The 17,907-nt window shown below is 31.1% G+C and overlaps 3 protein-coding genes across 6 annotated transcripts; 1 reads left to right on the forward strand and 2 right to left on the reverse strand.

Annotated features, from left to right (window-relative positions):
- Positions 1 to 19: 19 nt before the first annotated feature.
- LOC111421101 (Rho GTPase activating protein at 68F) lies at positions 20 to 8,376 on the forward strand. Its single transcript, XM_023054233.2, has 6 exons — positions 20 to 279; positions 373 to 757; positions 6,681 to 6,998; positions 7,066 to 7,241; positions 7,294 to 7,491; positions 7,546 to 8,376. The coding sequence occupies exons 1-6, from the start codon at positions 240 to 242 to the stop codon at positions 7,821 to 7,823; spliced, it is 1,395 nt and encodes a 464-aa protein (XP_022910001.1). The 5' UTR covers positions 20 to 239; the 3' UTR covers positions 7,824 to 8,376.
- Positions 8,377 to 11,452: 3,076 nt separating this feature from the next.
- LOC111421119 (DNA-binding protein Ewg-like) lies at positions 11,453 to 15,659 on the reverse strand. Of its 2 annotated transcripts, XM_071201070.1 has the most exons (3): positions 14,144 to 15,659; positions 11,861 to 14,079; positions 11,453 to 11,800 (listed from the first exon to the last, which is right to left on the reverse strand). In XM_071201070.1, exons 2-3 carry the CDS (start codon positions 12,888 to 12,890, stop codon positions 11,649 to 11,651), a joined length of 1,182 nt encoding a protein of 393 aa, XP_071057171.1. In that variant the 5' UTR covers positions 12,891 to 14,079; positions 14,144 to 15,659; the 3' UTR covers positions 11,453 to 11,648. The 2 variants fall into 2 exon arrangements, with proteins under 2 accessions (XP_071057171.1, XP_071057169.1); XM_071201068.1 differs by having other exon boundaries at positions 11,454 to 14,079.
- Positions 15,660 to 15,828: 169 nt separating this feature from the next.
- LOC111421055 (sorting nexin 16) lies at positions 15,829 to 17,894 on the reverse strand. Of its 3 annotated transcripts, XM_023054172.2 has the most exons (6): positions 17,810 to 17,894; positions 17,406 to 17,535; positions 17,162 to 17,335; positions 16,953 to 17,112; positions 16,455 to 16,763; positions 15,829 to 16,398 (listed from the first exon to the last, which is right to left on the reverse strand). In XM_023054172.2, exons 3-6 carry the CDS (start codon positions 17,326 to 17,328, stop codon positions 16,198 to 16,200), a joined length of 837 nt encoding a protein of 278 aa, XP_022909940.1. In that variant the 5' UTR covers positions 17,329 to 17,335; positions 17,406 to 17,535; positions 17,810 to 17,894; the 3' UTR covers positions 15,829 to 16,197. The 3 variants fall into 3 exon arrangements, with proteins under 3 accessions (XP_022909940.1, XP_071057183.1, XP_071057177.1); XM_071201082.1 differs by lacking the exon at positions 17,810 to 17,894 and having other exon boundaries at positions 16,953 to 17,103; positions 17,406 to 17,783; XM_071201076.1 differs by lacking the exon at positions 17,810 to 17,894 and having other exon boundaries at positions 17,406 to 17,783.
- Between the last annotated feature and the right edge of the window lie 13 nt (positions 17,895 to 17,907).

The raw sequence follows: 17,907 nt of genomic DNA on the forward strand, positions 1-17,907 counted from the left end.
GTAACAATTCTTTTGACACTGTCTTCAGTGACATTGAACGTCAAAACAAAAAACACCCATCGCTTCGCGTATAATTTAATATTAGCAATATCTCGGTGACGTTTCGAAACGCGTTTAAGCTTAACGTTACGTTATCCTTATAGAGTTTTTCCGTTCCAATCCAACCGCTTTGTCTCAAAAAAAAATCTAATAAACCAAATTTTTTTCTGCAATGACTTAATCGTCATTTAAACGCAACGATGGATAATAACAAATTGAGCCCAATGAAAACCCAACCAGGTACTTATAAAGTTTTAAATTAAATACCCCATTCTTATCTAATCCACCCAGATTTATCAATATCTTATCATGTTTTCTTTCATTAATTCGTAGATCCTGAGGAACCGTACCCAAGTTTATCAGATTATCATGATTACGAACCGAATCTTGAATTCGACGACACCGAACTTTTGCAAGCTCCAAATGAAATGGATAATGGGGAGTTATTAATTGATTTCATGGAGAACGAATCGAACGGAATGGGTTCGCCTGTTTCTGATTTTACTGATGAAAATTATGATGAACTTCTCAATGGTCCGGCTAGTTTCAGTTTTGGTACGGATACTTATCCAGAAGTTGGTGGAGTAAGCTTTAGTGATATCGCCAAATATGGAATTGTTGATGTTAAGGGTGATGATGCAGATGGACGTAAAGTTATTGTTGTTTATGCTTGTAAATTACCTCCTACTAATATGATCGACCACAACTGTTTATTAGAGTAAGTATGTTTTTAAATTTGTATTTATTAAATTTTGAAAATAGAAGATCTTTTGATCTTTAAGGAGATCAATGATTAATAAAGACTGAGTTAGTCATAATCTTATCAATTGCGGTTACTCATTTCAGTTTTATACAAATAAATATGAAATTTGATTAGTAATAAGACAAATTTTATTAAAAAAATTAAAATTTAATCTTATCAGTGTTTGTGTGAATTCTAGGAAATGCAATTAAATAAAAAAAGAACTTTTTGAATTGGTTAATTACAAATACAAGTAGTTATGTAAATAAAATTATATTGAGTAAAAAAAAGCGGAAGTATTTCTATTGGTATGTTGTTTGCATACAAACTACATGTAGGTGTGGTGTTGCATAATGATGAAAGTACCTAAGAACATGGTGACATTGCGTATTATTCAAATTAACCAAGCCAGGTGGTTTAAAACTAATTTATTAAGTGAATTTTAAATATATGGTTTAAGTTAATTACTTAGCAGAATCTAATCAAAAGAAGAAAATCAATGAATTTTATTAATTAACTCCCATTATTGTTTCTTTTTATATGCTGTAGTTACATCCTCTTCACTTTTTTTACATATACAAAGTAAATAAAGGGAATGTATTGTAATCATAATAATGATCTATATGTTTTGAAGATTCTTAAATTAATATCAACTATTTTTAATATCATGTATGTAAACATGATAACTCAAAAACCAATCAGATGTGGTGATAATATTTGCTATATAACTATAACACTAAAATAATAATAATAATACTTTATTGAACCAAGATATAAGAACCTAAGATATCAATCAATTAACAAAAATGTAATTCAAGCTCAATGAGTGCAAGAGCAAGCATCATTAAGGTTGGCAAACACAAAATTGCTCATTACAAAAATGAACCCTACACCATTTCGCGTAAAACAATAAGTTGAGTGAGCAAAGCCGGCTCACCTTGCAGAACCGGGAGTCGAATTCTAAAAACGAGCAACCTGGTACGAAAATTAACACTGGAATTTGGAAAACTTATGAGAAAGAATGTTTAAACAAAATCTGTGCTGGAGATTGATGTTATGAACATCCACTCTGAACGTAATTTTACGACTGAGATAAGGCGGCTTACAGGAAGTAATAGATTAAAATGAAAGACACGTAACGAACCGCAACTCTCTGTCGCATATTCAGTCAATCACTAGAATCTAGTGACTAGATAATAAAACTTGCGAAGATTATACATAAAACGAAAACACAAATTCTGCGCGACCTAAACCCTCCTTAAACTCTCATGGGATAAACATGAACCGAATGAGATCATAATAATTAAAGTAAAACAACATAAGAGAATTACAAAGTAGTCGTAAAAACGTAAAGTAAAGACTTCTTAGGAAACCATAAGCACACCTACATATGATAGTAAATTTGTATCATGTTCAGGTATAAATTTATCAACTTGAAGTGGCTCTTAACCTGAACACTAATCCAACCTCTCATACACTTTAAATAAAGGGACATGACAAATTTATAACGTCTAGATATTTAAAAATTCAATCACATTATATAACCGGAGATTTTTTTGCCACATTTTGAAATAACCTCAGATTTATAATAAATTTAATATTTCATTCTTCAATGGATTTATATAAAAATGCGAGAAAGCTGATTCTTGACAACTGCAGTTAATTCTCCTGATCTTTCTGAATTATGTTTATTACAAATATTTTCATTTCTTCACAAGTTTGAGTACTACTGAATTATACTAAGCAGGCTTTGCTTTGCAATTTGTTTCTAGTTTTGTAATTTTGTTGTTTTTAATACAATATGCAAGTTTATTTATTAAAACTTAAATTTTAACGTAAATTTTCACATTGAAGAGTGATAAAACAGAAGTGATAAATTTATTCGTATAAACAACCTCTAAAAAAATATCTCAAAAATGACTTTTATGTGTCAAATTAAAGCTATATACATAAGCAAAGCCTGCTTAGTATAATTCTTTATACAGCAGTACTTAAACTTTCAAACCCTTAACTTTATTGTATCATATCTTAAGAATAGTAAAGAATGGGACATTGTGTTATAAGAATTTTTTATACACAAAAAGGGGGCTTATAACCCCTCAAATTTTTTCTACTCATACCTGATACATCCTGTACAGTAAAGAAACGGTTGATCGCTTATTCGCCGTAAAAGTCTTCCCCATTATTGGATCTAATAGGACCATATCTTGGTTTAATACCGTAAGCTTGAGTAATCATTTCTAGATGTCTTTGAATCTTGTGATGCATTAGGTACATAATGGATTTAATTGTTCTCTACATATGAATTGACTGCAAGTCAGTGTGTAATAATTATGATGGATAAAGAATGTTGGGTAAGGTAGTTTTTTGGCAATGGATAACATTTTTCTGTAAATCGTATAGAGGAAGCTGTAATAACAGCTTCATAAAGCAATTGATCTTAAGTAATTTATAGTGTACCACAAGGTTTTATGATGTTGTATTATCAGAGTGTTATCAAAAAGTTTCCGTGTTTTTCTTTAGGCATTATGATTTTTTGTTTATTCTGATGATTTCATTGAATTCCTCATGTAATTTTGTCTCTACATATTGCGGAGCGTCTTCAGAGAGGTCGCCCAATCACCGCTACGACTTCAAAGAATGTGCAGAAGGGTTGTTGATGCGTTTATCGCTACCCGGAGCGTTCGATCAGGAAAATGGCAAGGAAATTTGGCGTCAGTATCACTTGGAACATCGTCAGAGGAAAAAAGCTAAAGGTTCAAAACTACAAGATCGGTTATCTCCACTTCCTCAACGATACATTGAAGTTGAAAGATTGGAAAGTGCTCGTTTATCAAAAGTTCTAATTACTGATGAGAAGATATGTACGATCGCGCCGCTCCGCAAGTATCAGAACCAACGTCAACTACTCAAAAAAGGTCAGCAGAAGACCGCTGCTGTAAAAATCAACGGTTACACTCAATTCCCTGCTTCTATGATGGTTTGAGAGGCGTCGCCGGGTCAACAATGATCGGAAAGTCAAGATCAACGCCGTCAGCTATCAAAAGCGAGTTTTACGAGACGTAAAGCCTGTAGAAACATCTAAAAAAAATACAAGAACTTTTTGAACACCTGTATGTGTGAAACAAAATACATGTCATTCAGCAGAGAACCGGTAAGATGTAAATTGGTAATTCAAGATAAAAGAGCAGATACCAGCAAAACAATAGTATATTAAAAAACAAGTTTCGTAAGACACGTTTGAAATGCACGAATTCAAGTTGAAGTTTTTTATCGAATGAGTGCTTTAAGTCTTATGAAACGTGTTTTTTATGCTATTTTTTGTATTTCGCGCTTTTATCCTATTTTTTTCTCTAAAATAAAATAAATTTTGACAATGTAGGGAAATAGGTATGTAGCAGTTGGTAACACCGTAACATTTGAAAATAGAAATTTGAATTGACAAAACACAAAGTGTATTCACCTGACAAAAATGTTTCATGTACACCTCCTAAATTATTTTTTCTTATAAGAAATTGCTCAGAGTTCAATGTCCTCATCATTGTGAACCTTGTATTCGATGCTAAGAACGTGTTTAAACATCCATAGACAAACATTGTCACATTGACAACTAGAATTAGATCTTAGAACCGTCGCGAATTACAAAAGAAGTATTACGAGAATAACAGAAATGAAAACACTAAAAGCTATAGCAGACAGAACTCTTCGAGATTGTGTAAGAAACGATGACATAAAACGCGTGAAATTCAAGACGTGATAAGATGGGGAAGAGAGCGTAGCAGGAGTTGATATGAACACGTAAATGGAATGGACACCAAACAGAATAGTCCGAATCGTACTGGAAGGAAAACCAGAATGAAAATCCAGAAAACCACGAAATACGAGAAATGTCTGGTTTCAAAGGTTCGTTTGCGCGGCATACCTCTCCGAACAGGTTGATACTTGCACGCATTTTAGATGCGATATGTACAGCATAGGTGACTGTTGTCATTATGCTACAAGAAAGAGATTACCTGGAATACCTCTACTTGTATCTTCCAAAAGAAGAAACACTGTTTCTCGGAACAGTTCAAATGAATTGAAATCCCAATTGCCAACTACCTAAGAAAACCAAAATGAAAAGCGAGAAATTTGTTGAGAAAGTTGCAAACATTGAAGGCGTCGATGTAAATTATGTTGGCTGGTACGATAATAAATTCATGAGCAAATGTCTCTCGATCCGCCGCAGCTCTAATAAGCTCTTCAACGTTTAAACCTGTCCAATTCCTGATATTCCGCATCCATAAACCTTCTACCAAGTCCACATTTCCCCTCTATCTTTTCCTGAATTATAAGTTGCACCAATTTCCGTCCATCTTTAGAATTCTTCGGTACGTCCACATTTTAAATGCTTCTATACGATTCATACTGACAGTCTTCAGAGTCCAAGTTTCCGCTCTGCATAGCAGAGTTGACCAAGCATAACACTTTGTGAGTCTCAGCCGTATAGCGACATCCGTTCATACAATCGTTCATCGCACAGTACTTATTTAGGTGCAATGAAATTTTGCCTCACTTGCTCCACTCTAGAACTTACTTCAATGTCAATATCAAGTCTCGAGTCGATCCAGCACTCCAGGTATCTATTCAATCTCACTCTGCCTCACAGGTATGGTTACGTTTGAGTACCGGGATATTAGTATTACTTTCGTTTGGGTAGTCAACCAGTAAGTAAGAAAGTTTTCTAGATAAAGTAAGATTAGAATATACATAGAAGTATGCATAGAAGTATACAATAATATGGGTGGAGTCAACCTGGTAATAAGAAATTCAATATCAAATACTATTTCAACGCCTCGAATACGTCGAAGACCTAGCAGCTCATAATCGCAATTTGAATTATATGTATGATCTTTATAAGGTGTACCTATTTCAATGTCTCCGTCGCAATGCGTACCATATTTTGCACAAGCTTAAATTTGCATTGTTAGGTAAAAATTATGATATGTAGTAATTTTCTGGAGTTCTAATAGCGTTAAGTAACAACACTTTCCAGTCGATTACACCAACGTGAATTAACTGCAGAAGAAGTGCGCGCTTTTACAACGCTATTATTAGTGTTGGTTGAGAAAAATTTGAAATGCCTTAGGCGATAAATATATGATAATAAAAAGTATTTTTATGATAATATCGAAAGTATTTAGATGAAAATCATCGAAATCTTTAATTTTTGATTGTCAATTTATTTCTCAATTCTTCTTCTTCCTTTGGCTCTACAACCCTTGGTGGGTTTTAGCCTCCTCAACAATTCTACACCATCCCCATCTATTCCTAGCCACTCGCCACCAGTCTTTCACTCCCATCGCCCTCAAGTCATTCTTTACGTCAAAATTCATTCGAGTTTTCCATGTTCCATCTTGTTCTGGACCAAATCCTTCTCAGTATTCTTCTTTTGAACTTTTTTAGATATTGGTCTTATAAAACACGTATATATTCTTATTTTAGAGCTGTGACTTAGTATATTCGAACACGTCAGTTTCCTGTTTACGAAATAAGATTTACGGAAATTTCTCAATAGACTCTAAAAATTATCGTTCGTTTTACATAATTTATTTAAACCTACAACTCTATCTATAAACACATCCAAAAATCTTTTTTTGGCACCGATACGATAAAATGTGTCCTTGATTTAAATAAAACCGTTATTTCTCAATGTTTACAGACACATCTGTGATAAAATACGATAACAACATATGTTTAATTTACGTATTATTAAAACCGTGTAATATTTCCTTTTTACACGTATTATTACAGTCATTTTTACGATAACACTTTTTTTTTTATTGTCTTTTCGTTTTATTGTTAAGCAATAAAATATATAATTCCGAAGATCTCTATTATTTTAATTTCTTTTTTTTAGGTATTTAAAGGGAACATTAGATTTATACGTAGAACAAGATTACAGTTTAATTTACTTCCATTATGGCCTAACGAGCAAAAATAAGCCTTCCATAGCTTGGTTGTGGCAAGCCTATAAAGCGTTTGATCGCAAATACAAAAAGAATTTGAAAGCTTTGTATGTAGTCCACCCGACGAGCTTCCTCAAGATTATTTCACAAGTTTTCCGGCCGGTAATCAGCGTAAAATTCGGCAAGAAATTGAATTATATACACTCGTTGAAAGAATTAAGTGAACATATCAAACTCGAACAATTAGCTATTCCGGAAGAAATTAAAGAGTATGATAAAAAAATAATAAATAAAATAAGCAACAAAAATTATTAATTATTAATAATTCTTTTTAAGATTTGATAGAAAAACAACCGGGAAAAATAACACAACTGACGTTGATTCTAAAGGTATTGAGCCAATTGAATCAACGCGACAGTTTGGTGTTACATTACAATTTATAAAGAAGCATTATAATGAGGATATTCCGCCTGTTGTTAAAGAATGTGTTAAATATTTAGATAAACCTGATGGTAATTATTACCTTTCTTTGATATTGAGTTAATAATTGAATTTATTTTTTAGCCTTAGAAACCGAAGGATTATTTAGGAGATCTGCAAATTTAACGAAAGTAAAACAATTAGCGAGAGAAGCAAATAAAGGATCCCCATTAACTTTTGAATCTCCCCACGAAGCAGGAGCTTTATTAAAAAAGTTTTTACGCGAATTAAAAGAACCAATTTTAACTCAAGAGTTATATGATGAAGTTATTCAATTTCAATGTATTAATATTCTTATATAAATTTGTTTATAAATATTAATTTATATTTTTATAGATTCTAGTAAAGAAGAACAATTACGCCAAGCTTCTATATTAGTGATGGAAAAATTACCTGAGGATAATTATAAATTATTAAAATTTGTTGTGAGCTTTTTATCGAGGGTAATGGAACGTGCAGATCTAAATAAAATGACGGCACAAAATTTGGCTGTCGTTTTTGGTCCGAATTTAATATGGTCAGATAGTGTTTCAATGTGTCTATCGGCTATAATGCCTATAAATTATTTTACACAATTCCTATTACAACACCACAAAGATATATTCATAGTGTAAAAATCTCCAAAACAAAGATACAAAAAGACTTGAAGTAGTAGACTTTTATAATGTAAAAGAAAAGATCGAACTGAGAGCCAAAGATTTTTTTTGGTTATAACAAATTTGTAGATTTTTCAGTTTTTGTATATTACTACAATGTATATTAATATAAATCTAGATATACTATGATGCATTTGTTATATTATTAGTAATTTATCTAAATTGAGATCTTTGTTGGATTGATGATTATAGTGATGATGAGTAGAATGGGAATTTTGAAGAATGTTAAATTAATTGATGTTATACGTAAAACAATAATCTGTAACGTTTTCTTCCAGTATAATTTATTGTTTCTACCTCTTTGTCTGTACTTTCCATAATCACTACTTTTCCATTAGTTTGTACGTGAATAATTCTATTTATTTTTGTATATGTATTAATTAATATTAATTTTTTTTTGTACAATAATCAATGTGATTGTATTTTAACTTTAATTTCCACAGGATATACGTTGTATTCCACTTTGTTAACTTATAAATGTAAAATATAAAAAATATACACTAAAAAAATTTATTATTTTTTATTAAACATACAATTTTTATTGATATTAAATTGATGAATTATGGTTATTATTTTATGATAACTATTTCCCCCCCAAAAAAGCAATTGATTTCATAACTGTTAATTGTTGACTCAGGGACAAGTTTGAGTGCCTAGTTATCACATCCACGTTGTGGAGAATAAGATCTTTAACCAAAGAGTAGTTATTACAAATCAGAAACAGATCTGATCATTCAATAAATATCTCATCTAAAATGATTGAGACAAATACACTTAATGGTGGAAAATTAAAACACCTTGTTTTTGTTCGAATTAAAAAAAGAAAAGTATCAAATCTAGTATTGCAGAATTTTAGCTGGTGACCGCCTAAACCGTGGAAGGAAACAAAATTAGAGAATTCTTATAGGAATTGATTGGCCCATGATTATTATGTGAATGAAGAAATGTAACATTGCTGAACTATTTTGTTAAAATAAGTGTCGCTTTCTCTGCGTGTAGTCTGTAGTCGTTTTTTTTGACCACACTTCTGTTTGTCAAGTCTCATGTTGGGACTTTACTCAGCAGACGAGAAGAACCAGCTCTGTGTCCATCTGTTGGGCGGCCGTCCTTGTGGTCTTTTTCTTTCAGTGGTCCATATATGCATATTCTGGCCAATCTCCTTTCATCCATTCTTTTCACATGCTCCTTCCACCTTTTTTGTCTTACTTTTGTCCATTTTACTACATTCTGTATGTTACATCTTTTTCTGATAGAGGTGTTGGTCTGCCTATATCACAATGTCACATTCAACATAGATCTCATGACTTTCATCTCCATCGCCCTCATAATTTCCTTCTACATGCATGTATATGTTCCGCCATATAGTCTCCCTTAGATAAACTGCCACTTGTGCAACTTGTGCTGTCTTACATATAGATCTTAATAGCTTGTAATTTCTACACCAAGATATTTAACAAGCATAACTTGTTCTATTATAGAGTTTCAACTTTGACATCACATGTTCTTAAATTCTCTTCCTTTATCTCCAGTAAGCAATGACATAAACCAGAATGCAGTAGTTACTTCTGATCACTTCCTTATCAGTTTCACCACCATCTTAAGTACAGTAACAGCTAGTTACGGTGTAGTTGTTTCTGATGTAAACGAAAATGGATTATAATGTGAAATTGGTAGCTGGACCAGTTGAAGACATTAAGCTAAACCAAAATTACCGAAATAACGACTCTTGACAAACGTTTATAGTGTAGCAAAGAAGTGTATCAAGAGATCTAGGGACTAATAGCAACTTAAATTTGCTTTAAAATGCTCTTTATTACATCATATCTTAACTCGTTTTTGAGATATTTTTTTAATTTCAGATTTTATAGAAAAAATAATTAAGCGTGCAGAGTTAGATTTAAAAAATCATAACAACGAAATTTACGGAAAATAAAGAGTTATTTATGGCAGGTTGAAACTTCTTTAAATTTGCTTTAAAATGCTGTTTATTACATGATTATATCTTAACTCGTTCTTAAGATATTATTTTTTTAATTTCTAATTTTGTATAAAAAATAAGCGTGCGGAGTTAGATTTAAAAAATCATAACAATGAGATTTATAGAGAATAAAGAATTATTTATGGCATGTTGAAACTTCTTTAAATTTGCTTTAAAATGCTCTTTATTTCATCGTGATATCTTAAATCGTTCTTGAGATATGATTTCTTTAATTGTTTATTTTATAGAAAAAATAATTAAGCGTGCGGAAGAGTTAGATTTAAAAAATCATAACAACGAGATTTATGGAGAATAAAGAATTATTTATGGTACGTTGGAACTTCTTTAAATTTGCTTTAAATTGCTCCTTATTACATCATGATACCTTATCCCCTTCTTGAGATACAATTTTTTTTAATTTCTTATTTTATAGAAAAAATAATTAAGCGTGCAGAAGAGTTAGATTAAAAAAATTATAACAACGAGATTTATGGAGAATAAAGAATTATTTATGGTACGTTGGAACTTCTTTAAATTTGCTTTAAAATGCTCTTTATTACATCATGATATCTTAACTCGTTCTTGAGATATGTCTTTTTAATTTTTTATTTTATAGAAAAAATAATTAAGCGTGCGGAAGAGTTAGATTTAAAAAATCATAACAACGAGATTTATGGAGAATAAAGAATTATTTATGGTACGTTGGAACTTCTTTAAATTTGCTTTAAAATGCTCTTTATTACATCATGATATCTTAACTCGTTCTTGAGATATGACTTTTTAATTTTTTATTTTATAGAAAAAATAATTAAGCGTGCGGAAGAGTTAGATTTAAAAAATCATAACAACGAGATTTATGGAGAATAAAGAATTATTTATGGTACGTTGGAACTTCTTTAAAATGCTCTTTATTACATCATGATACCTTAACCCATTCTTGAGATACAATTTTTTTAATTTCAGACTTTATAGAAAAAATAATTAAGCGCGCAGAGTTAGATTTAAAAAATCATAACAATGAGGTTTATGGAGAATAAAGAATTATTTATGGCACGTTGAAACTTCTTTAAATTGGCTTTAAAATGCTCTTTATTACATGATTATATCTTAACTCGTTTTTGAGATATGATTTTTTCAATTTCTGATTTTATAGAAAAAAAAAAAAAAATAAAAAATAATCAAACACAGAATTTAGTTAAAAATTCATAACAACGTTGTTTATGGATATTAAGCAATTATTTTAGACACACTTAATCTGCATTAAATTTGCTTTAAAATGCTTTTCATTTCATCATTCTATCTCATTTTGTTTTTGAGATATCACATATTAATTTTTACTTTTCGGCATATACGAAATATGTATATAAGGAGAAAGTATAATTGTGCATTCAAAATCAAGATTTTGCCGCATCTGTTTATTATAAACTCCCCTGGTTCCATTAAAAATGTGAGAAAGTTGAGTGTAGTAGTTAATTTTTTATGCAAAAATAAGAAAAGTATTTGTAGTTCAACCATACTATTTTATTAATATAAAACTGGTACAATATAAAACATTTATTAATATTATATTAATAATAAGTTAAAAACAAATAAAAATGATTTGATAAACACAAGTTTATCAGACAAAATATATCTTATCATATTCAACAAACAAAAAATATACTGTTAAATAACATTAAAACAAAACAAAATATCACCCAGAACTATATTCTGACAACATTATTAAATAAAACATTTGTGTTCTAAATAAAACTTGTTTCTTCTACATGTAAGATCCTTTTTAGAGTATTGGAAATATTCCTTTTCTAATTATTCAACTTACCCTTTAACTGGTCAATTTTTTCGTTGCTTTTCGGACTCACTGGTGCTACCGTCAACGTTTCGCTATTTGGCACATCTTTGGATACTCGCAGTACCGGTGTAATACTAATCATTCCATCACCAGTAATATGAAGACCTATATTTGAAAACATTCTTTGAAACACTCTTCTTGCTACTAATACCCCCCTGATATTACCGTTTTTAGTAGTGAGAATAATTTGTTTATTCGTAGCGTATGCTTCTGTGACACAATTCAAACATACGTTTTTTGGTACGTCTTCATTATTGATAATATCAGTTTTGACTGATGTTCCTTCTTCTTCAACTTGAGTTATTACATCATCAGTAAGCATTGGAGGCGGGTCATCGACCATTTCCGATCCATCCGAATTTATTAAATATAAATCTAATAAATCCTCGCGATTATGGTACTTATAACAACTAAGAACCACTTCTCTTAAGACGTCCGTCCAACACATCTTTTGTTTCTCACGTTCATTTCTTGGATCTGTTCGAACATTTGCCCACGGTAATGCTGTTGGCCACCATGGAGGACGCAAGGACTCTTTTCCCCACCCTGGTTTACTTCTACCTAACGCATATTTTAACATCAAAGGAATAAAAGTTCTTAATTGAACTTGAGTCATTTTTTGAACGGGGGTTGGAATACCATCGATGACTAATGATGGTAAATGAAAACGTGACGTGTCATCTGCGATTAGGGTTGGTGCTTCGTGTGAGAGAGCCTGTTGGAATTCTTCCATAACGATTGAGCGGAGATTTTTGAAGACGTTTTTAAGTGGTTTCGCGCCAATCACTTTGTAATAACCGTTGGGATCCCCCGGCGATGCCACCAACACGACCGCTTGTTGGCCAACACGCAACGAAAACTCATCGAGTAATATTTGGAATTTGCGGAAAAGACGAGTCCGTTGACGCCTACGTACAATTGGGTTCGTTTCAAATAAATGAGGTTTCTTATAACTTTTCACCGAAGCGATCGCAGTTGCTGCAGCAACACCAACGGGGCCGGAAACCGCTAGTTCAGTTGTCACCTCATGTCCTATCACCGACGTTATCGAATCGTCTTCTTCATCAAACGAAGTTTGGGAAGATGAGGTAGTTTCTTCGTCATCACTGTCGGACGAGTCAGAGGAACTTATGGATGAACTATCATCCATATTTGCGTAGTACTTGTTTAATTCACAACCGTTTGAAGAATTCATCCCAACCAGCGATTGACCATCACGCACGCACGAACCCTTACAACAAATTTATAATAATTTATGGTGGTAGAACTGTATTGGTGGGCACATTTAGTAATCTCGCGCATGCTCAACACGCGAATTATTCAATTTTAGGTCTTAATGTTATGTGATTTTACATGTGGATGATAATACAACAAAATTAGGTTACACTATTAAAATTGACTTGGTACAAATCGTAGAAGGAAGTTAAATTGAATCTTAACTCGTACATAAGAAATCTTTCCAGTTTCATAATTAATAAATTATTTATAAAGACATCTGCTTAAAAATTACTTGCTTCCGATGATATCAAAATCATTGAAATTAATCAAATTAAATATCCTAATGTAGTCATTTTCAACCTTTTGCTTTCTCATTAATTTAATATCTTAGAAATGATAAAAAAAATTGGTGAAGAGTTAAATACTAGGTTATATAAGTTCGAAGACTTTCACATCCACTATTATTAGAAATAAAGCTAAAAACTGAAAGGTGTTGCAATATTTTTCAGAAATAAGTTCAAATCTTCACACAATTCACACAAACAAGTTCGTTTTTAAACCAGTTTTTCGAGAAGGTTGCAAAATGAGATTCATAACGTTAGCCCGTTTTAAAAATTTTTCTTGGGCTTTTTTAAACTAAATGACTTTTTATTATTATTATTAAATATGGTCCTGAGGAGTTACAAAGTAATAAACATTAGTATTCAATACCTTTATTAAAAATAAAAACACCCAGAGAGCCTTTAAACCTTTCTGACGTCAAGCAGTATCCTTTAAAAAGAAATTGTCAATGTTGTTACATCGTTAGGTGTAAATAAAATAAAGTTATTAAGTAGTGATAGAGTTAAATGCGTTGATATCTAAGAACCATGTTTAGCGCAAAAGAATTGAGAAAGATAGAACATGACAAAAAGCAAATAAAAAAATATTTCTTTCATAATAAGGATACTATTTACGAATGTTATTGAAAGATATTCCATTCTGTTCTGTAAACCAATTTCAGACAATAATACACCACTTTCAATGTTTTTTGGTCCCTCTTCTTTCGATTTTGTAGTGCTACCATAAGGAGATTAATCTGAACAAGTTGTAGATGTAAATTGTTAGCATCAACAACCTAAGAGGCTGACAGCTTAGTAACACTACCATATAACCTTCTTGTAACACTGAAAAGATTTTTTAAAGAGTCATGATTTAAAGATTTCAAAATAAAACGCTCAAAATCCTTACCTTTTGAAGAATCAGATAACTACCCCATAATGGAAGATGTTGAGAACTTCTTCTTAATTTACATAATTTAGATGTTAAAGGCTTTGCAGAACTAGAAAAATAATTCATAGAATCCAATATACAATCCATAATGCCTATTTGTTAAAATGTATATGAGGGCAGTGGTGGAACAACATTGATCTTTTAGCTCTGAATGCTCCACTATCCTCAACCGACTCGTATTGCTTATGAATGTTGCTTAATTAGGCCGTTCTCCCTTCAAATACAATGTCTTTAATCGCCAAATTATTCCTCATGATTTACAGTATATGAGAGACATCAAAAAGATGAATAATTTGGTGGTCGTTAATATGATGTATGAAATAATCAGCCTGTCTACTTCATTCTATTGCACTCTATGCAAGATTGCAATGCTATATCACTTGATTAATCAATGATTTCCATTTCCACAAATCATAAACGCCAAAATATGCTTATTAGGTTCTGATCTTGTTCTTTGTCTGTTTCTACAATTCCTTTATCATACAAACTATTGCTAACTGTAATAAATCTTAAATTCTTTCCAATCCATCTCATAAAACATAACTATGCAGTAATGTTTCCACAGCAGCATCTTACATAGAATAATAAAACAATTTCTGATTACTCCTTACAATAATAATAAACAATTATAGTGACCTTAATACTAGAAAATGTCTTGGGATATTTTTTTGGTCCTCCTATATTGAACAAACTCTGTACTCCTTTCCCGATATGTTTGTTGAGTTATTACAATGCCACTATATACGGTTACTTAACATCTTCGTTTGATTACATTAGATTGTCTAAAGGATTTGATGCAAAATGAATATAACTAATATATAAGGAATTTTTATGTTCAAATAGAATATGATACAAAAGTTGTTGACAAAATAAGTATTGAATGGGTTTAACAGCCTTTGACAGTGGGTACTTACCCGAAAAAGTATGCTACTTTATGATATTAATGTAAACCGCTAGATGCTTAGACTAGTGGATATTTTTACTGTCTTATATATCACGTTGAATAATGTATGAGATACATAACTACGTTATATAAATGTAGTCATTTATTATTATAATTTAATTCTATTAAAATTGTACTGGAAACCCGAACAATACCGATTAATCCCGAACATTGTGTCGTTAACGCAGCTTGACAACGTTATTTTGAAGAAAACAATTTGTTCACAACTTCTTAATTAGGATTTAATGCAGGGTGTAAGCACTAGTCGTACAATATTAAACTTTGTGTGAATTGCTTTGGCCCCTTTTGTGTATAAAGGGTACATTTAAACCAGTTTTTTGCTACAAAAGTTAAAATAATACAATTTCGATATAACAAGTCCTAGCTTAATAAAATCATATACCCCTCCAAACAGGATGTTGTGTGCCTAATCAGGGCTAACACTCTTCCGCTAGTAGATTAATAATTAGAAAGCAAAACAGGATGTGTGCACAACTGGAGTCTTTAGATTATTTCGTTCCCAGGGTCTAACACAAAAAAGCTCTCAACCTCATTATTAGCTTGTTATAACATATTTTGAAGAACAGCTTAATTTAGAGGGTAAGTTTTGCAATTAATACCACATTGATACATTTTTGAAGAACACATTGCAGCCTCAGCTACAAGATACTTTAAATAGTGATTTAAATAAAGGTCTTAATTTAAAATAAAAATATATATTAATGAATAACAATAGAGTTATACTACATAGATTTTTCTAGGTTTACTTAACATTATAATAGTTATATGTAATAGTTGTTTAGACCTTAAACACAGCCTTATATCTGTTTTCTTTTAATAGAACCTTGTTTCATATTATAAAAATATTTCAAAAAAAAATATTTTATAACAGGTTTACCTTAAAAATACGTATAAAAATATATATGTTCATAACTTATGTACTTATGTTTTAAAAAGTAGGTGCTCGTTCATGATTACTTTATGTGATAATAATACATAATATAAAATACGTATAACAGCACCAAATATCCATCATTATTTCTGTTTTTAAGTAGTTAAATGGTAACTTTTAATTATTATTAACTTTATTAGTATTGTCTATATCTTTTTGGCACTTTTGACAAACGGTGTCCTTCATTAATTTCCTTAAATTATCATTTTCAATACTTTTCTCTCTCAAGGCATCATGTAAATTATCGATAATTTGTTCCTTTTCCATAATCTGTTGTTTTAAATGATAAATAGTCTCTTCAAATCCCTCAAACATAGCCTAAAATAACCCATATTATTTCACAAAGCATTGAATGGCTTAAACAAAAATAATACCCTTGATTCTTCACTCGTTTCTGAGTACATTGGAGGTTCTGTTAAACAAAAAAATTCCTGGAGTTCTGTACAATTGACCAATTGATGATCGGATAACATGTGATTTACAAGAGATTGGAGTTTACTAACACGATCTTCTAGGAAGAGTGGATCAAAATTGTTACCTAACCAACGCTTTCGAGGTAGGTATTGGAAGATTCGTGGAGAAAGTTCTTTCAATTTATTACAAAGGCGGACAAAATCGGTGTAACGACGGAAGACGTACCAACAATCACCAGTTGATTTATTTTCCACACGTAATTTGAATACCTAAATAATTTAAAAAAGATTAATTTTTGATATTCAAATTTAATCAAAATAGGGTTATTTTATAGCGCCATCTCTTGACAGAATATGAAATATTGCAAATGACAGCTAGTTTGACATATGACATAACTAATTTAAATAAATTTTTTGAGATTGAGATTTTTTTTAATTGTTCTGCATTAAATAACTTACAGTAAATCTAGCTCTTTCTTCCATAATTTCATATCCTACAATAGGAATTTGCAAACAATTCCCAGCAACATTTCCGTTGCAAGAAAAATATTTAATATCCTCTTGCTTTAAAGTTTCACTCGACATGTCTGTTGATGTTGAATATTGAAACCTGTGATACCTAAACAATTAAAAATTACTAAAAAATTAATCCGAAATTATGTTTTTACCTCAAAGGTTCAGATAAATATTCTTCAGAATCTGTAGTTAATACTTCCTCTGCTTGTTCGCATTCGTCCAGAACAGCGTTGTTATTAATTAAAGGGTCTTCGACTGCTTCTTCAATTTTTAAATGTGTTAAACCATTTACTATTCGAGTTTTGAATGGTTCCGTCATGTTAAAGCTATAAAATCGAGGACGTAACCACACAGCACAGTAAATAAGTGTAAATTGCGATAAAAATATAAGTTTACCTCTACAAAGGTGTTGTATTAACCTCCACGTTCATTTCACACAGCACTCACAATAAATTCTTTATTTTAAGGTAGGATGTTTAAATCATGTCATACGATTATTTAAGAACGATTTGAGTTCGAATCACAACTAAAACAAAGAAAATTGCATCCTGTACTACCATATTTTGATTGGGAACGAGCGAAAGTCGACCTTATTTGCGATATACGTAAGCGTGTCGAATGATAAAGCGTTTTATTATTTACTATTAAGCACGAAATTTATTCATCACTCGGATTAGTAGACTTTTTTACAGTTAATTTAATTAGTAGAGTGGGCTAAACCAAGTTTGCACTCTACTAAATACAAGATGTATTAACTTTATTAAGGCTTTAACATTATTCAGAGCGTGATTTTTACTTACAGTGGGGGATTTATTAAAAGGAAATAATTAAATAGTGGAAAGTGTTATGAATTTTTTAAATTTATTTGTGGTAGGAGGTGATATTACGTAAATGTTCA

This window comes from Onthophagus taurus, chromosome 1 (assembly GCF_036711975.1).
Source record: "Onthophagus taurus isolate NC chromosome 1, IU_Otau_3.0, whole genome shotgun sequence".
NCBI lineage: Eukaryota > Metazoa > Arthropoda > Insecta > Coleoptera > Scarabaeidae > Onthophagus > Onthophagus taurus.

Coding starts and splice junctions, on each gene's coding strand:
- LOC111421101 (XM_023054233.2), top strand. CDS start 240: ATGGATAATAACAAATTGAGCCCAATGAAAACCCAACCAG. Junction 758..6,680: donor GACCACAACTGTTTATTAGA/GTAAGTATGTTT, acceptor TCTTTTTTTTAG/GTATTTAAAGGGAACATTAG. Junction 7,492..7,545: donor TGAAGTTATTCAATTTCAAT/GTATTAATATTC, acceptor ATATTTTTATAG/ATTCTAGTAAAGAAGAACAA.
- LOC111421119 (XM_071201068.1), bottom strand. CDS start 12,890: ATGAATTCTTCAAACGGTTGTGAATTAAACAAGTACTACGCAAATATG.
- LOC111421055 (XM_023054172.2), bottom strand. CDS start 17,328: ATGACGGAACCATTCAAAACTCGAATAGTAAATGGTTTAACACATTTA. Junction 17,113..17,161: donor TATTTATCTGAACCTTTGAG/GTAAAAACATAA, acceptor TTAATTGTTTAG/GTATCACAGGTTTCAATATT. Junction 16,764..16,952: donor AAGAAAGAGCTAGATTTACT/GTAAGTTATTTA, acceptor TAAATTATTTAG/GTATTCAAATTACGTGTGGA.